Source organism: Petaurus breviceps, unplaced genomic scaffold, assembly GCF_028583685.1.
Source record: "Petaurus breviceps papuanus isolate PSGF00001 unplaced genomic scaffold, PetGlider_PUasm1.0 90750, whole genome shotgun sequence".
Lineage (NCBI taxonomy): Eukaryota > Metazoa > Chordata > Mammalia > Diprotodontia > Petauridae > Petaurus > Petaurus breviceps.
This window is the reverse complement of record NW_027187335.1, coordinates 4,385,792-4,403,574: the sequence shown is the minus strand read 5'-3', so window position 1 is coordinate 4,403,574 and position 17,783 is coordinate 4,385,792. Positions and strand designations below refer to the sequence as shown.

Genomic DNA, 17,783 nt, shown 5'->3' with positions numbered 1-17,783 from the left:
TAACGCTGCAGCTGAAGAGAGCACAAAATCTCCCCAGCCCAGCCAATAGCTGGAGCTAGAAAAAAGACTACAGCTGACCACAAAAGAGGCCTAGGAGACTAGGAAATGGACTATGTCCAACAGAGATGCCACACTCAGATGACACCAGTACATCCACCAAGTGACTTGTTTGTTTCAGTCCAGCAGCAACAGAGCCTGGTAAGAAGAGTGTCGTGCTTGACCCAGACCAGCAGCAGATTGGCCCATAGTTTGTACTGACTGCCAGTCTTTTGAAGAGCCAGGCCAGCTGAACATCAAAATAGCAAGTTCATGTGAACCCTCTGAAGAGAAAATTAACATCCAAGCCTTTGGTTCTGGAGGTGTTAGTTGCCTTAGCCATGTGTGTTCCCTCCATATGTGCCTGCTATTAGACTAGAAGTCTGTACCAACTTTCCTCCCTCCTGGAGTCCAGGTCTGTTTGTGAGAGTATGCCCCTGATGTTTGAGGGGAATGCATTGTAACTATCTACCATTTTGGAAAATGCCTTTGCTTAGAAAACTGAATCTTCTGGCTGATTTAAGGGAAAGTACAGGAGAATAACTACCCATAGATTTATCTCTAGAGTCCTGGGAGTGGTAACAGGCACTGCTCTGGGGGACTTAACTTGCTAGTGATGGTATAAGTGGGTTGAATGAGCCCTGAGGAGGCAGTACACAAGTTTTTGAATAGATGAGTGACATATTTCAGTCAGTCAATCAAAAACCATTTATTAAGTACCTCTTGTACATCAGGCACTGTGCTAAGCACTATTCAACACAACTCTCCAAGAATTTAAGTCCAGGCATTGTGCTAAGCATTAAGAATTCAGAACCAAAAATGAAACAGTACCTATCCTCAAGGAGTTTATTCCCACAAGAGAAAAGCAACATTTGCACGGATAGGTCTATATAAGTAGAGTAACTGGGGGGAAGAGCTCTAAGAACTGGGGGGAACTAGGAAAAGTATTATGCAGTTGATGACATTTGTTCTGAATCTTGAAGGAAGCTAGTTATTCCAAGAGAAAGAGGTCAAAAATGGAGAACTCTCTAGATATGTGACCCTGCATAAAGACAGGGACGTAGAAGACGAAATGTCATATACAGAGATAAAAGACAGGACAGTTTGACTATAACATAGAGCGCATAGTGAAAACTAATGTGAAGGAGATTAAATCAGTGTCTGTGGAGGACTGGATTTATAGGAGTTAGAAGAATGGATTGGAACCAGGAATGACCAGATAGATGCATGTAAGTGTTATTATACTCATTTTACAGATGAGGAAAGTGAGACAGACAGGTTACATGGCTTGCTTGTGACCGCACAGTTAATAAGTAAAAGACTGGGATTTAAACCTAAATATTCCAACTATAAATACTGCTTACTTTCACAGTCACAAAATTTAAGAAGTGGAAGGAAACTCATCTGCTTTCTGGGTGCAACACGTACGCAGAAAGAACCACCCCCCAACACACATACTCCTAAGCCCATATTCAACAAGTGGTCATCCAGCCTCTTTTTGAACAACTGGGAGTGGGGGAAAATTATCACCTTTAGAAGAAAGATGTTCCACTTTTGTCCAGCTCTCATCATACAGAATTTTTTCTGACATCGAAACTAAATTAGACTCTCCTGCTGTCTTCCACATCGTTCCTGGTTCTTCCCTCATTGGCCATACAAAACAAATTGGATTTTTTACTCTTCTCCATGATACTCCTTCAAATACTTTAAGTCAGCTATCTTGTTTTCCCCCATTACTCCCCAACAAAAATCCTCTTCTCCAGGTTAAACTTGTCTAATTCCTTGAGCCAGTCCTCATTTGTCATGGATCCAAGGCCTTTCACCATCCTGGCTGCCATCCTTTAGATACTCTCCAGCTTATCGGTATCCTTCTTAAACCATAGCACCCAGAAATGAACATAGTACTCCAGAAGAGACCTGACAAGTATAGTGGGACTATTATCTCCCTGTTCCTAGAAGCTGTGTCCTTTTTTTTGAGTGGGGGAGTTTGGAGGACAACTGGGGTTAAGTGACTTGCCCAAGGTCACATGGCTAGTTTTTGTGTTAAGTGTCTGAGGTCGAATTTGAACTCAGGCCCTCCTGACTCCAGGGCCGGTGCTCTATTTACTGCACCACCTAGCCACCCCAAGTGTGTCCTTCTTAATGGAGCCCAGGATCCCATTAACTTTTTTGGCTGTCATCTCATACTATTGATTCATTGAGGGTGATCCATTGAAACCCACAGATCATTTTCAGAATAACTGCTATCTCTCTATGCCTCTCCCATCTTATACTTGTGAAAATCACTTTTGGTACCCAAATAAAGCCTTTCTTTATATCTATCCCTATTGAATTTCATCTTCTTAGATTCCCCTTAATGCTGTAGCTCGCCAAGATCCTTTTGGGTCTTTACTCTGACATCCATTTTGTTAGTTATCTCTCCCAGCTTTGCATCATCTACAAATCTGAATAACATACCACATATACCTTTACCTGTTCTATTTCTAAAAATGCTCAACAACACAGGACCAATTTCTATAGATTAGCATTCGTCAGATAGTTTAGCTTTAAATGTGTCTTTCTGGCGCATTTCACCAGACACCTTAAAGTTGCTTTTGGTTAGGTTCATCCATCTTCCTATTGCAAAAATACATTGATATTTATTATCTGTGTGCCAGTAGACATAGTCAATAAGCCCCCTGCTATTAACCAAATGAAGTCCTGCTTATCGGTAGTCACCCCATAGCACCTCTTAAAATTAAATAGGGAAAGAAACCTGGGGTGGGAGGGTGGGAAGGTGGGCAGGGTGAAGAATGCAGTTCTTTCTTCCATTTCCATATTGTTCATTTTCACAGAAGTGGCTTCAGGTGCATAAACAAACATTCCCTCAGCAGTTACTTGTTAGTATAATAAAGTCATCAGAGTTTTTAAGAAATATTGTGTTCTCATGATGAAAAATGAATGGAATGCTCCTTCATCTTGCTAATGCACTCTGAAAGGACATACCCACTCATGGGAAAATAATTCAGATATCTAAGTGCATGCTTGTGCTGCTCAGCTTTTCAACAAGACCCTTATTTCCTTCAGAAGAACTCTCCTCCCGGGGTACACATTGGAGAGCAATTACTACTTATAGTGCCATAAATCCATGCCCACACAGAAGGAGCTAATTTTTTAAAGATAGAATGAAACTTTTTTTTTGAAAGGGGGTGATCTGGACTTGTGATTTCATTAGTCTTAAGAAACTTATAGTACAGAAAATCCAGCTACCTATGCAGAAATAGAACTATTCCTGCTATGTAACACTTATTTTGGAACTATCTGTTTTGTTGAGTTTTTTAAATCCAATATATTTCTTAGTATAATATATGTAAAAGGAAATCAGGTCTTCAGTCATCTGTAATGGTGAGAAGTTTGCCTCAATTTTCTACTTTACTTGGTACAGTTAAGCCCACCAACTAATATCAGCCCCTTTGAAAGGTTGCAGCCAATATGCACAGTTACCACATAAAGGAAACAGGAGCCACCTGGTACACTGAGCCAGTCAAATGGGCAGTAAAACCATCTGCCCTGGATAGCAACTTGGCATTGGTTCCAGGCTTCTTGGCTTGCCTTGACATTCACAATTGGAGGCCATATAGTGGCAGGAACATTGGGTGTGTGGAGACCTGAGTCCAATATTTGGCTCTGTTACTAGTTACATGGCTTTAGGCAAGTTGCTTATCTATAAAATGAATGAATTGGGTTAGATAATCTCTAAATCTCTCTCAATTCTGACATTCTATGAGTCTATGAACCTGTAATCCAGTTTCCCCTTCCCCAAATGATTACCTTTCCCCCTGAAGTGATGACTTCTTCCTTTTTTGCTCTGTCTCCCTGGCTAGGTTTTCTGCTTTGACCAAGGCTTTCAGTATCCTATAAGTATAGTATTCCAGAATAGTCATAGATGTGTAAATTTGTTTTTAATCCCTGTAATTACCCAAGTCTCAGAAGTGAAAGGTGGCAACAATGAAAGATTTTCCATTTTTATTGTCAGCTCCCTCCAGAGAAGCAATTATATAGATCAGTGTTTCTTAAAGTGTGGTCCAAGGACCTCTGGGTATCCCCAAGACCCTTTCAGGAGGTCAGCAAGGTCAAAATTATTTTCATACTAGTGCTAATATATTTTAATTCCTAATGTGGTGAATATTGGTAAATATAACCCACATAAACAAAAGCACTTTGGGGGTTCCTGAATAATTTTTAAGAGTATAATGTGGTCCTGAGACCAAAATATTTGAGAATTGCTGATATAGATAATTAAAGCCCTGTATAAATTGTAGTTCCTCCTCCTAGCTCCTACTAATTTGCCAAAGGGTTTCAGTCTGACAGTGAAGTGAAACACCCAGGCTGATAAAAATCATGGATCCTTGAAATATTGAAATGTTTATGCAGCCTTTATGAAAGTCTGACTTGCAAAGAGAATATATGACCATTTAGAAATCAAATGCTTTTTTTTTTCAGAAACTTTCCTCAGAAGTGATTTTTTTATCTTTTTTTTTAATGCAGCATTATTTGGTTATCTATTGGTTCACCATCATCTCACAGCATAATAGACTTCTCTTTCAGAAGGAAATTAGGCATTAGTTCCTTTTAAATTGGTGCTGCAGTTCAGACCTACAAATTAACATGTACAATTCTAAATCTAACTTTATATATATCTACTTTATGTGCAAGCCTTAAAATGATCTTGGCTCCTTTTATAAGAAAATTATTCTAGTTACTGGTGCTGAAACTGAGAACTTGGGCCATTTTATTTCTTTTTTTTTTCTTTCAAAAGGCAAGCAGTATTAGGAAACACATAATTTTTAAAACTATCATTTGGAGGTCTAAAATGTTGCCAAAAAAGAGATAGGAAAATATAGAGTTAAACAGCCTGGGATAGAGGCAAAAATACCAGGCTGAGAGTCTGAAAACTTAGGAGCTAGACCTGGCTTAACCTATATTCATTTCATCCTATTTTTTTAGGCCAAAGTGTCTTTAGCTTTAAAACAATAGTTGTCAGAATATTTATAATACAGAATGTGACAGCAAAAAAAGAAATTATAAATGAGCTGGATACTCATTAATTGGGGAGTGGTTGAAAAAATTGTTGTAATGAGTATAATGGAATGAGATTGAGAAAAGAAATTACAGCTATAAGAATTTCAAGAAATATGGGAAGGTTTAAATGAACTGATAGCAAAGTAAACAGAACCAGGAAGACAATATGCACCACTACAATCATATAAATGAACACAATTCAGACTGATTGATCAATTTGAGAACCAGATATCAGATGATGGAACAAATGTCCCTTTTCTTGGTAGAGAAAAATTGTAGATACAAAATATTGTATATGTTGTGCAGACATTATTGTTTTATTGATGAGTTTTCCTTAAATCTTTTTCTTTGTTAAAAAGGGAGAGCTCAGTAAGAAAATGGAGGAAGTATATTGGAAAATGGCTATGGTACAAGAGACAAGTGTCAGTAAAATTTTTAAAAATAATATAAAATGAGGGGCTCAGACCAGATGATCCCTAAGGTTTCTTCCAACTCAAAAACATTTATGAGTTTATGATACATATTCATCACTAGAGCAAGAATCACAGCATAATGTTATGATCCCAGGGCCCATGATTTATCTACATTGTTGATCTACTAGTGCTCTCTGCAGTGACCTACACACAAAAAGCATTTAATAAATGGTTGCTAAATTTAATGGATGAATTAACGAATAAGTGAATAAAGCATTTATTAAAGCTTATTGTGCGTCAGGAGCTGTATTTAAAAAGAAACCAGTGCCTACCCTCAAAAGAGCTTACATTCTAATTGAAGACAACACATAGAGAACTGAAGAATCTTTATTCCAGCCAAACTCAACTTCTAACTGTCCTTCATCTGTGACCCATATTCTCCTGTTTTCTTGGCATTTCTTTTGTTGTTCCCTTTGCCTTAATTGCACAAACACACTCCTTGAAATTCTATCTATCCTTTAAAGTTGTTCTCAGATGTTATCTCTTCCTTGAAGCTTTACCCACTTACCTTTGACTTTCCCTTCTTGGACTTCAAATTATACTTGGTTTTGCAGCTCTGATATATTTTAAAATGCATTCCTTTATATTGTAGTTATTTAAGTATGTCCCATTCCTCTACAGGACTTTAAGCTCCCTGAGCGTAGCACTTTGTCTTGTTAAAACCCTGTCTCTCCCTATACCCAAGCTCTGTGCTTTGTAAACAATAGATACTTAATAAAGGGAGGGAGAAGTAGAAAAAGAAAGTCAAAGGAGGAAGAGAGTGACTATGATTGCTACCAAATAAAACATTCCTTCCTCTCCATGGGAGGGGTGAGACATGGACTTTTTCAGCTACAAGTCAGGTGGAAAGATCCCTTGTTCCTTAGAGAACCGTGGTAAAACAGATGTCAGTGCCTCTTCTTTAATGTCATTTCCACTGATAGAATCATATCAGGTTGAAGAATAGTGATAAACTAGGTTGAATAGATTCATTGGGACCAGATTATAAAAAACATTGAAAGCCAAATATGGAAGTTGTTGAAAGCCATTGAGGGAGAGGGGGAGTTACTGAACCAGGAAGGCAAAATAATTAAATAATTGTTTTGAGATCAGTCTGGGGTCAGTGTCCCAAATAGATTGGAATGGGGGATCCTGGAGTCAAGAGAGGTCAGCTAAAAGATTGTTGCAGTAATCCAGGCACAAAGTGATTACTGGCAGAGATGGTAACAGGAGCTTGGAGAGGAAGAAAGACCAAAGACATTTTAAGGGAAAATGTCATAGAGCTATGTACTAAGTAGAGAGATCAATGTCCTTGGAACAAAGACTGGCAATTGATTATTGATATCTGGCAAACAAGAATAGACTGGGTCCAAGAATGACAGCAAGATATAGATAAGACATAATTCTGTATAGACAGGATGGGCATGGTGTTAAGACATAAGAGCTTACACATTAAGTATAGACAATCCAGCAAAACTAGACAAGGAACAGAATACAAGGAACGATACTGGTATGGAGACAGGTGATCCCAGAGGAAGGCTCAAGCAGAAGCAGATAGTAGTACCCTGGACAGCTCAGTATCCTACTTCATAGAACCATTGCATCACTATTGACAGAGATGGTTCTCACTTTCTTTGGGTTCTTATCCCTGACACAGCACTGCTATCTGATTGATTGGGACCCAGCTCCATCCTGTGGCCCCTGGATAAACCACTCTAGAGTTTGGTTGTCTTTTACTGGGTTATTACACATTTGGAAAAGGGAATCTTAGTCTTCTGCTCAAGACCCTTCATTACCTATGCTAGGGCCATATCATCTAACCAAACAAATTTTCCCCACATTGTTTGTTTTATGATCATTAAAATTTCCTTGGATTCATTTGGGCACTGGGAGGAAAAACAGTCTGATGTAGGTTTTTCTTTGGGTTCTTTTTCTTATTCTTCATTGGCATTCTGGTCCCTCAAATTCCCTCTCTCATCTGAGGTTGAAACCAAACTCTGAAAAAGTTGGTGAAAGAGTCCTGGTGAAGAGGGTTTGGTGATGATTTGGATAGAGAAAGAAGTTGAGTCAAAGTTGATGCCAAAATTTCAAGCCTGAGTGATTAGAGTAACAGTACTAAGAAGGGCTGTTCTTGGGATATGAAGGGAGATGATGAGTTCAGTTTGGGATATCTTGAATTTATAGTAAAAATGAGTCATAATTACCATAGAGATGATTGTTTAAAAACTAATTCAATGGGTTAGCTTCTCAAATGAGAAAGTATAAAATAAATTTCTACAAACATTTCCCAATGGAGAATATTCCCAGTGTCTATATTCATCCAAACAGCTTTAAAGCGTATGTTAAAAGGAAAAGGGAAAAGAGAGGCAATGTGTATTCAAGGAGAAGGATATGATAATTCATATACATATATATGTATATGTTTCAGTGTAATCTAAATTTTCATTTTACTCTAAATCAGAGGTTGGCGAACTTTGACTCACACCATGGTTTGCTGGCCCCTACCAAATTATCATTAAATAATGAGAAACATTACAAGTTTTATATATATTTTTAATATGTGTATGTATACATATATGTATATATGTGTATATAAAAACATTTGACATACACAGATTCCCATGTATGAGGAATGAAATGGGCCCTAAAAATATTACTGCATTTTATTTTAAGGTTGTAATAATAATAATAGCCAGCATTTATGTAGTACTTTTAAGTTTTACAAAATTCTTTACATGTGTTACCTCATTTAATCTTCACAAAAACCCTGTGAAGTAGGTGCTATTATTATCCCCATTTTAGAAATGATGAAACTGAGGCGGAGAAAAGTAAGTGTCTGAAGTAAGAAGATTTCCTCACTCTCAATCCAATGCTAGCCACGATCCACACCCACCCCACTCCACCCCCCCTTCCCCAGTTACCTTCTCCGGTGCCTCATCCCTGGCATAGAGTTGACCCTAGGTCCTTGAAGACTTGGTTGGCAGAGTGCAAGTTCTCTCAGGTAGGTCTTATCAAGTTGAAAGATCTAATAACCAATTATATGTCTTTTGTCTGAGTACCAACCTAAAATCAGAAACCTAAATCCCAAAATGAAGAATTTTTCAGCTATAGACATCCTTGAAAGGCCTTCTATGAACTAATAGCAGTTATAATATGCATCAGTACTCACATGGATGAAGTAATACATCCTCAAGGTATTGAAATTGGGCATTGAATGAATGATGAATGAATACAAAAGGAATTTATTAAACACATTTTGCTAGGTATTCTACTAAGCTCTTACAATTAAGACAGTCCCAGACTTCAAGGAGCTTACATTCCATTGGAGGAAAATGACACATTAAGGGTAGCTAGAAAACAAAGAGGAGGCATGGATACACATGTAGCAGCCCAAAGTGGAGGTTTGGTTTTGGATAAGATAAGATGATTACTTTCCTTTCAGGATCTAAGGTCTAAGGGGCAGACTCAACCTCTGGTGAGAATGCAATGAAGAGAATGGCCCAAGTAAAGAAAGGCAGCTTGTGTTTTGTGTTCCTGAACTATCATTAAGAGATTAATTGATGTCAGTTTATGATGTCATTTATTATTGATGTCATTTACAGAGAGAAACAATTTGTACTTGGAAAATTAAATTATAGCAATAGAATTGTATTAAAAAGAATGGATTCCCTAACCTTTTAAGTAAAAAAAAAAGTTTCAAGACAGGAGATTTATCTTTCAACAGCTATGCTTTTTAAACCTAGGGCTATTATTTCCATCAATGTATGGAAACTCCACCATGTTAGCTCATCTGAGACTCATAGTTTAGAGAGTTGCCTGGGGCACTAGGACATTTGGCAACTTGACTATAGTCACAAACCCAATCTATGTCAGAAGCAGGTCATAAACCCCAGGCTCTCCAACTTCAAGGCCTGCTGTTTATCCATTATGCCATGCTGTCTTCAGCTAAAAATATGACCAAATAAATAGGAAGGTGTTTATTTATCACTATAGCTAATGACTAAAAGAACTCTTTACTTAAATAAGAACAAATATTCATAACGTTATGTCTTTATAATGGATCCACTGTGAGCATTGAATATTCTGTGTCACTATCTTTGGTGTAAAATAATCAGAGTAGAATTTTGACTTTGATACACATTTCACTTCTGTCTTTATGTTCAAATGGACTTTTTCCATTCTTTTTAGTAAGATAACCATTGATATAAGAAGTTAGGAATACAGATGAGAATGTAATTAGCTGAGCACAAAAAAGCCCCTTAGTGTCTGTATATATATATATATATATATATAACATTGCTTCAGAAAGGCTGGGAAGTCCTTCAGACCTTTATTTTTTATGTGATATTGACCCATAGCCCCAGTATTGTGGAACATTTTTCGGGTAAAGGCAGGTTTCTGTATAGAATTATCAGATTCTTCTCTGCTGGTGAAGTACTTGCCAGTAATGACTAAAGTGGTCTGTGACAAAGACTTGTAAATGTGTGAAAAGGCAGTAACAAATCTGCTTGATCTGTAGAGAGGTAGCAATATGGCTTGTGATGTCTGTCTGAGCCTTTACTGGAAAAAAGAAAAACTAAAAGGAAATATGCATAATGTCATTTAGGAGGCCTTTGAAAAAAACATGGGTTTATTCATGCTGACTTCAAATGGAATTTTCTCAAAAGCTCATTTTCTACTTTTGAGAAGTTAATTAGGTTAAAAAAAATGGGAAAAAAATCAGCCAATATTTTATGTGGTCTTAAGTTCAGAATTTCTGTTCTGGGGTACATCCTGTCCACATTATTATTGAAAAAGAAATTGGAGATTTGTTTTAAAAGACCACCTTTCATTAATCATCAATTGAACATCATTTGCTGCTAGCAGCTTCGGAAAAATGGTTAGTGCTGAGAGGAAGTGGATAGTGTCAAGTTTTATTCATTAAACGGGTTGCTTTCGTAGACTCTTGCAGGTTGGGTGGAGGAGTTCTTCTCTAACGCGGGACTCTACCTGCTGTTCCATTGCACTGAGGCATGCTTTAGAGCCCCAGAAGGAATTTTCAGTTGTCAAAAAATTGTGTGTGATCTCCTGCCAGCTTGGTGTATACATGTCAGATGGCCTTGAGAGGTTACACGAAAGAATGGGAAAAGAATGATCATAGAAACACAAAATTTTTTTTTAGCAGCTTCCTATCACCTCTAGGTTTAAAATACAAAATAATCAACCAGCCATTCAAACTGCTCTACAGTCTGATGCCTACCTATGCTTCTTGTACCTTTTAATCAATTCAAATTGACCCACAAGCAATCCTCCCTACTCAAATCAGTTGGCATTTATTAAGTCCCTACTATGTGTGAAGGAGAACTCAACTAGGTGCTGGTGCGAGCAAGAAGGAAACAAGTAAAAAACTTGTGGAACAGTCCTTCCTCTCCTTCTGTCAGGGGAAGTGATGCCCCTTATCTCACCTCTGTTCCTTTTACATGTCATACTCCTTCCACACCTCTGACTCATAAATTCCATAGCTTACTTCAAAGCATAGCTCCGGTGTCACATGTTTCCTGAGGCCTTTCCTGTTCTCTTTAGTTGCTAACACAGTCTCACTCTTTCAAAAAGTAATGATAATGGGGGCAGAGCCAAGATGGCAGTGTAGAAGCAGGAAAACTCTGTGAGCTCCTCCCCTAACCACTTCAAACACCTATAAAATATGGCTCTAAACAAATTTTAGAGATACAGAACCCACAAAGTGCCAGAGAGAAACAAATCTCCCACTGAAGGCAGCCTGGCAAGCCTAAGAGGAAGGGTCCATCGCAGCGTGCTGGGAGCTGAACCCAGCACCAGCTGAGCCCATGGATTTAGCCCCAGGGCAGCCCTGACCAGCAGCGGCTAGAGCAGACTTTGGGAGAGTGGATCGCCAGCAGCTGTGGCAGTTTCCAGAATTGTTAACCCATAAATGCCAAAGACAAAGTAAAAGGTCAGTGTAGAACACTGTTGGAACTGGGGAGGAGGGCTCAATCTGGCCTCTGCCCCCTGGGGCAAGAAGTAGCAGAGGTGCAGTGGCCCTGCAGCCACGTGTCAGAGCTCCTGGCCTGCAGATTGTAGGGGGACCAAGCAACGATTCAGAGGGTAATCACTCTTGCTTTAACCTACTTGGATCTGGATCGCTGTCTTGGGTGGAGGTCCTGGGGTGTGTGACCAGTGAACCAGAGCTTGTGGGGGCTGTAGAGATGGTGCCCTCCTAATAGCTCCAGCAGCTGCAAAAACCCCAGTGATTTGAGACAAAGCTCTCTTCTCTGGTAGCAGAGTTCTACTGTGGCAAAAAGCCCAAAAGTCAAGTAATTGAGTGGCAACATGAGCAAGCAAAGGAAGCAAAGCAAGCACAGCAATCCAACTTTGGATTCCTTTTTTTGGGGACAAAAAGGATCAATGTGTGGAAGGGGAGGAAGACAATGAAGTCAGAACTCCTGTATCAAAAGTTTCCAAGAAAAATATGAACTGGTTACAGGCCATGGAGGAGCTCAAGAAGGATTTTGAAAATCAAGTAAGAGAAGTGGAGGAAAAATTGGGAAGAGAAATGAGAATGATGCAAGAAAACTATAAAATGAGAGTCAACAACCTGACTGAAGAAAATAACACCTTAAAAAGTAGATTAACTCAAATGGCAAAAGAGGCCCAAAAAGCCAATGAGGAGAAAAATGCCTTAAAAAGCTGAATTTGCCAGATGGAAAAAGAATTTCAAAAGCTCACTGAAGACAATCATTCCTTCAGAATTAGATTGGAGCAAATGGAAGCTAATGACTTTATGAGAAATCAAGATACTATTAAACAAAATTGCCCATTCCACAGAAGTTCTGAAATCTTTTGTTTCATCATGTAAATAATTTCCAGGCCTCTTGTTTTATAATAAATGGATATCTTGTGTCTCTAAAATCCAATTTCTCTGCATCAGTATGAACATTTCCAAATAAAAAATGGAAAAAAAAAGATACTATTAAACAGATCCAAACAAATGAAAAAAATAGAAGCCAGTGTGAAATGTCTCATTGGAAAAACCACTGACCTGGAAAATAGGTCCAGAAGAGATAATTTAAAAATTATTGGACTACCTGAAGGCCATGATTAAAAAAAAAAAAGAACCTAAAAATCATCCTTCAATAAATTCTCAAGGAAAGTTGCCCTGATATTTTAGAACCAGAGGGCAAAATAGAAATTGAAAGAATTCACCGATCACCTCTTGAAAAAGATCCCAAAAAGAAAACTCCTAGGAATATTATAGCCAGGTTCCAGAGCTCCCAGTTCAAGATCAAAATATTACAGGCAGCCAAGAAGAAACAATTTGAATACTATGGAAACACAATTAGGACAACACAAGATCTAGCAGCTTCTACATTAAAGGGTTGAAGGGCTTGGAATATGATATTCCAGAAGGCAAAGGAGCTAAGATTAAAACCAAGAATCACCTACCCAGCAAAACTGAGTATCATGTTTCAGGGGAAAATATGGTCATTCAATGAAACAGAGGACTTTCAAGCATTCTTGATGAAAAAAAAAACAGTTGAATAGAAAATTTGACATTCAAATACAAGAAGCATGAGAAGGTAAACAGGGAAAAGAAAGCATAAGGAACTTATCAAAGTTGAACTATTTACATTCCTACATAGAAAAATTATTATTGTAACTTATGAAACTTTTCTCAGTATGAGGATAGTTAAAGAAAATATAAATGTGTATATGTATATATATATATATATGTTTGCATGTGTTTGTATACATACACCTATATGTCTATAGAGGAGGGTATATGTGTATATGAATACATATGTGTATATATGTGTACAGGTATACATACATAGACAGAGGGCACAAAATCAATTGAATAGGAAGGGATGATATTTTAAAAAATAAAATTAAGAGGTGAGAGAGGAATATAATGAGAGGAGATAGGGAGAGACAGAATAGGGTAAAATATCTCATAAAAGAGGGAAGAGAAAACTGTAACAATGGAGGGGAAGAACAGGAAGGCAAAAGGGAATGGGTCAATCTTATTCTCATTGAATTTGGCTTAAGGAGGGAATAACATACACACTAAATACCCTACAGTAAAGTAGGGTAGAAGGGGATAAGAGAGGGGATGGTAGAAGGGAGGGCAGATTAAGGGGGGGGAGATGGTTAGAAGCACACACTTTTGAAAAGGGAGAGGGTCAAAGTAGAAAATAAAGCAAGTGGGGGGTGGGATAGGATGGAGGGAAATATAGTCAGTCTTTCACAATATATCCACTATGAAAATGTTTCACATAACTATACACTTACAACCTATATTGAATTGCTTATCATCCCAGTAAGGGTGGGTAACAAGGGAAGAAGGGAAAGAATCTGGAATTCAAAGTTTTAAAATCTAAAATCAAATGTTAAAAAAAGTAATGATAATAAATTTTTATTGATAATTTTTTTGTCACCTAATTTTTCCCAGTATTCCTTCTCCTCTCCCCTCTAAGATAGCAATCCCATAAAACAAAACAAAAGTCTTAAAAGAAAACATATCAGCAAAATGGATCAATACATCAAAAAAAAGTTTTAAAATATATGCTGTTACACATCCTCTCTCCGCAAAGGAATAGGGGCAGATAGCTTCTCATATTTCTTCTTTGGGCTCATGCTTGTTCTTTGTTTCATTTTCAGTTATTTTTGGTGATTGTTCTTCCCATTCACATTATTGTAGTCATTGTGTATATTTTCTTGGCTCTGTTTACTTCAGTTTGAATCAGTTCACCTAAGTCCTCCCATGCTTCTCTGTATTCATCAAGTTCTTCATTTCTTTTACCACAATAATATTCCATTGCATACATGCCATCCTTTATTTAAGTGTTCCCTGGGTTTTGGGCATCTGCTTTATTTCCAGCTCTTTGCTACTGCAAAAAGCAGTACTAAAAATATTTTTGGCATTTGAGGGAACTTCTGTATCAATGACCTCCTTTTGGTATAGGCCTAATATTCTAATCTGGTTCAAAGCCATCGTCTCTCTCTTAAAATTATTGTTTGTATGTGTTATGTTTCTGATCCATGCATTCATAGTATCTTTCCAGTAGAACACAAGGTCCTTGAGATCAGGGTCAGTTTTTGCTTTTGTATCCTCCACACTAAGTACATTGCCTTACAGACAGTATGGCTTAAACATTTGTTGAATCTGATTCAATTGAGGTAAAGAGGACATTGAGGAGTCATCTTACATGCTCCACAACTGTTTCGAAACATACATTTTTGCTTGAATCTCACTGCCAGAAATGTTTTTCAAATATAAATGGTAAACCACAACCTAAGTGATTGCATCCAAGGGGAAAGGCTATTAACTGTTTTGTATTTATTGTGGTATTGAAAGGCTGAGTACTCAAAGCAAGTCTCAAATTTCTTAATTCTGCTTTCTAGGGAGATGAATTTTTTCAGTAAATGTGCTTTGGCAAGACCAAAGTTAGGCTCCTGTCTTAGACACTTACTAGCTGTGTCCCTGGGCAAGTCACTTAAATTGTCTTCCTACTTTCCTCATCTTTAATAATAGTACCAACCTCCCAAGGTTATTATGAGAAACAAATGAAATAACATCTATAAAGTGCTTTAAAAACCTTAAAGTGTTATATAAATACTAATTATTATTATTGTTATTATTATATATACCAATAAAAGAATGGTACTCATCTATGAAATCAAATTGCTTTACTAAGTGTATTGTATAAAGTTATTTTAAATTAAGAGTATTTTCTGATTTCTTTTTACTTTAGGTCTACCTTATGGATGGGAGGAAGCTTACACAGCAGATGGAATCAAATACTTTATCAAGTAAGTCCAAGCATCCCAACCAAGTCAGCACTTTTTTTTTACCACATCTGGAGCAAACCTGGCAATCGTAGACAATCATCATTAAGACACCCTCCCAAATCCTCTCAGAGGTTACAAAAATTAGTAACAAGAAATGAAGTCTCACCAGTTTTATATTCTGCATGATTTATGTGCTGATACTGAAGGACTCGTGCAGGGAAAGGTCTAGGAAGAGTTCCAGGGGAAGCCACACTCACACCCCTACCTAGTGTTGACCATCTGAACTCAAGAACTCAGTATCTTTTTTTAATATGTTTTTTGTTGCTGTACTTGCTTTTTTACATCACCAGAATTTCTCTCAGTATCCCTCTTCCTTTTTCCTCCTAGAGAACTATCCTATATAACCAAAAAAAAGAGGGGGCAGCTAGGTGGCTCATTGAATAGAGCACCAGCCCTGGAGTCAGAAGGACCTAAGTTCAAATGTGGCCTAAGACACTTAACACTTACTAGCTGTGTGACCTTGGGCAAGCTACTTAACCCCAATTGCCCTGCTTTCCCTCCTCCAAAAGGACAAAAGAAAAAGAGAAAGAAAAAATAAATTTTTTTAAATCTGCAAAACCAATCAGTACATCAAAAAAAGTCTGAAAATACTTACTGTGTTCCACACACATCAACCTGGCTCTTCAAAGGAGTGGGGCAGGAGTGGCAGTAACCCTCTTCTTTTTGATGCTCTCTTCTTTCTAAATTTCCATGATACTATTATATCCTGCCTGTTAGACTTCTCAGTTTTCTTTGCTGGATTTTTATCTAGGTCATGCCCACTAATGGTGGCTGACCCCCAGGACTCTGTCCTGGGCCCTCTGTTCTTCTCCTTTACTATTTTCATTAGTAATCTCATAAGCTCCCATAGATTCAATTATCACCTCTATGCTGATGAATCTCAAATCTACTTATCCATCCCTAACCTTTCTGCTGACTCCAGACTCAGGTCTCCAACTGCCTATTAGATATTGTGAACTGGATGTCCCATAGACGTCTTAAATTCAACATGTCCAAAACTGAACTTGTTATCTTTCTCCTCTTCTTAATTTCCCAATTATTCTAGAGGACACAACCATGAAATCTAGGTGTCATCCTTGACTCTGCTCATTCTCCTTTTCCATACCCAGTCTGTTGCCAAGATCTCTCAATTTGACTTTTGTAACATCTCTCTTCTTTCTGTGCCCCCTTCTTTCCTCTGATACTGCCACCGCCCAGGTACAGGGTCTCATCACCTTGCCTCTGAACTATTGCTCTTGTCTATTCTCACTCATTCAAGTTCATCTTTCACTCTGCTTTCACACTGATCTTCCTAAAACACAGGTCTGACCATGCCACCCACATTCACTACCTCCTCAGTAAACTACAGGGGCTCCCTGTCACCTTCCAAGATTAAACATAAAATCTTCTATTTGGCATTCAATGCCTTTCATAAGCTTCCAGTTTTCTTACTCATTACTTACCTCCATATACTCTGAATTCCACTGACACTGATGTCCTTGCTTCTCCATCTCCCAAATTTGTGCATTTTCACTGACTGTCCCAAATGCCTATAATGCTCTCCTTCCTGATCTCTACTCCCTGGATGCCCTGCATCCTTTCAGGCTTACCTAAAATTCAACCTTCTATGAAAAGCCTTTCATAATCTCCCTTAATGCTAGGACCTTCTCTCAATTATCTCCAATTTATCATATTTACATGTGAATATGATAAATTATATAGAAAGGTTAAAACAACCATGTACAAGTAAGAGTTGTACATATGTAGAAACAAAGCCTTTCCTTATATCTCCAGCATGCCTATCACATAATAAGTGCTTAATAAATGCCTAATAGCTGTCTTCTCATATGTCTTCTTTAGAGCCATGCTTGTTGTTGTTTTTTTTTTTAATTTCACAAAATTCACTTTAAAAAATTGATTTGTGGTCCTTCACATTGTTGTAGTCATTGTGTATGTTGTTTTCTTGGCTTCACTTACTTCATTCTGCATCAATTCTGGTAAGTCTTTCCATGCTTCTCAGTATTTCTTATGTTTACCATTTCTTACCACACAGTAATATTCCATTCTATTCATGTACCACAGCTTCCCCAAATTATGACATCTACTTTGCTTCCATTTTTTTTTACTTCTACAAAAAGTACTCCTATCAATATATTAGTATATGTGACAACTTTCTTCTTAGAGAACTAATATCTAAAGGAAAAGTGATGTCATCTTATATGCCTCCAATGCCTTAACATAGAAACCATTCACTATTAGAATACCAACTAAAGTAAGGCCTAGCTAGTGCCTGTTGACTCCCATAATTAGGCTTTTCCTAACCCTTTCAGTAAGCTTTTACTGAGTAGCTACTACATGCCAGACACTTTGCTAAGCAATTTGCATCTATCTCATTAGATGATGAGTTTA

The 17,783-nt window shown here is 37.7% G+C and overlaps 2 protein-coding genes across 6 annotated transcripts in view; one reads left to right on the top strand and one right to left on the bottom strand.

Annotated features, from left to right (window-relative positions):
* STXBP4 (syntaxin binding protein 4) overlaps positions 1–17,783 on the top strand; it is a 244,315-nt gene that overhangs the window by 197,397 nt on the left and 29,135 nt on the right. For all 5 annotated transcript variants that reach the window (XM_069067474.1, XM_069067471.1, XM_069067473.1 and 2 more), the window contains one exon: positions 15,299–15,356. In XM_069067474.1, the coding sequence (XP_068923575.1) occupies positions 15,299–15,356 (58 nt within the window). The remainder of the gene's footprint in view (positions 1–15,298; positions 15,357–17,783) is intronic.
* The window catches only part of COX11 (cytochrome c oxidase copper chaperone COX11), a 234,639-nt gene that overhangs the window by 205,694 nt on the left and 11,162 nt on the right, over positions 1–17,783 (bottom strand). The gene's annotated exons all lie outside the window — the stretch shown is intronic.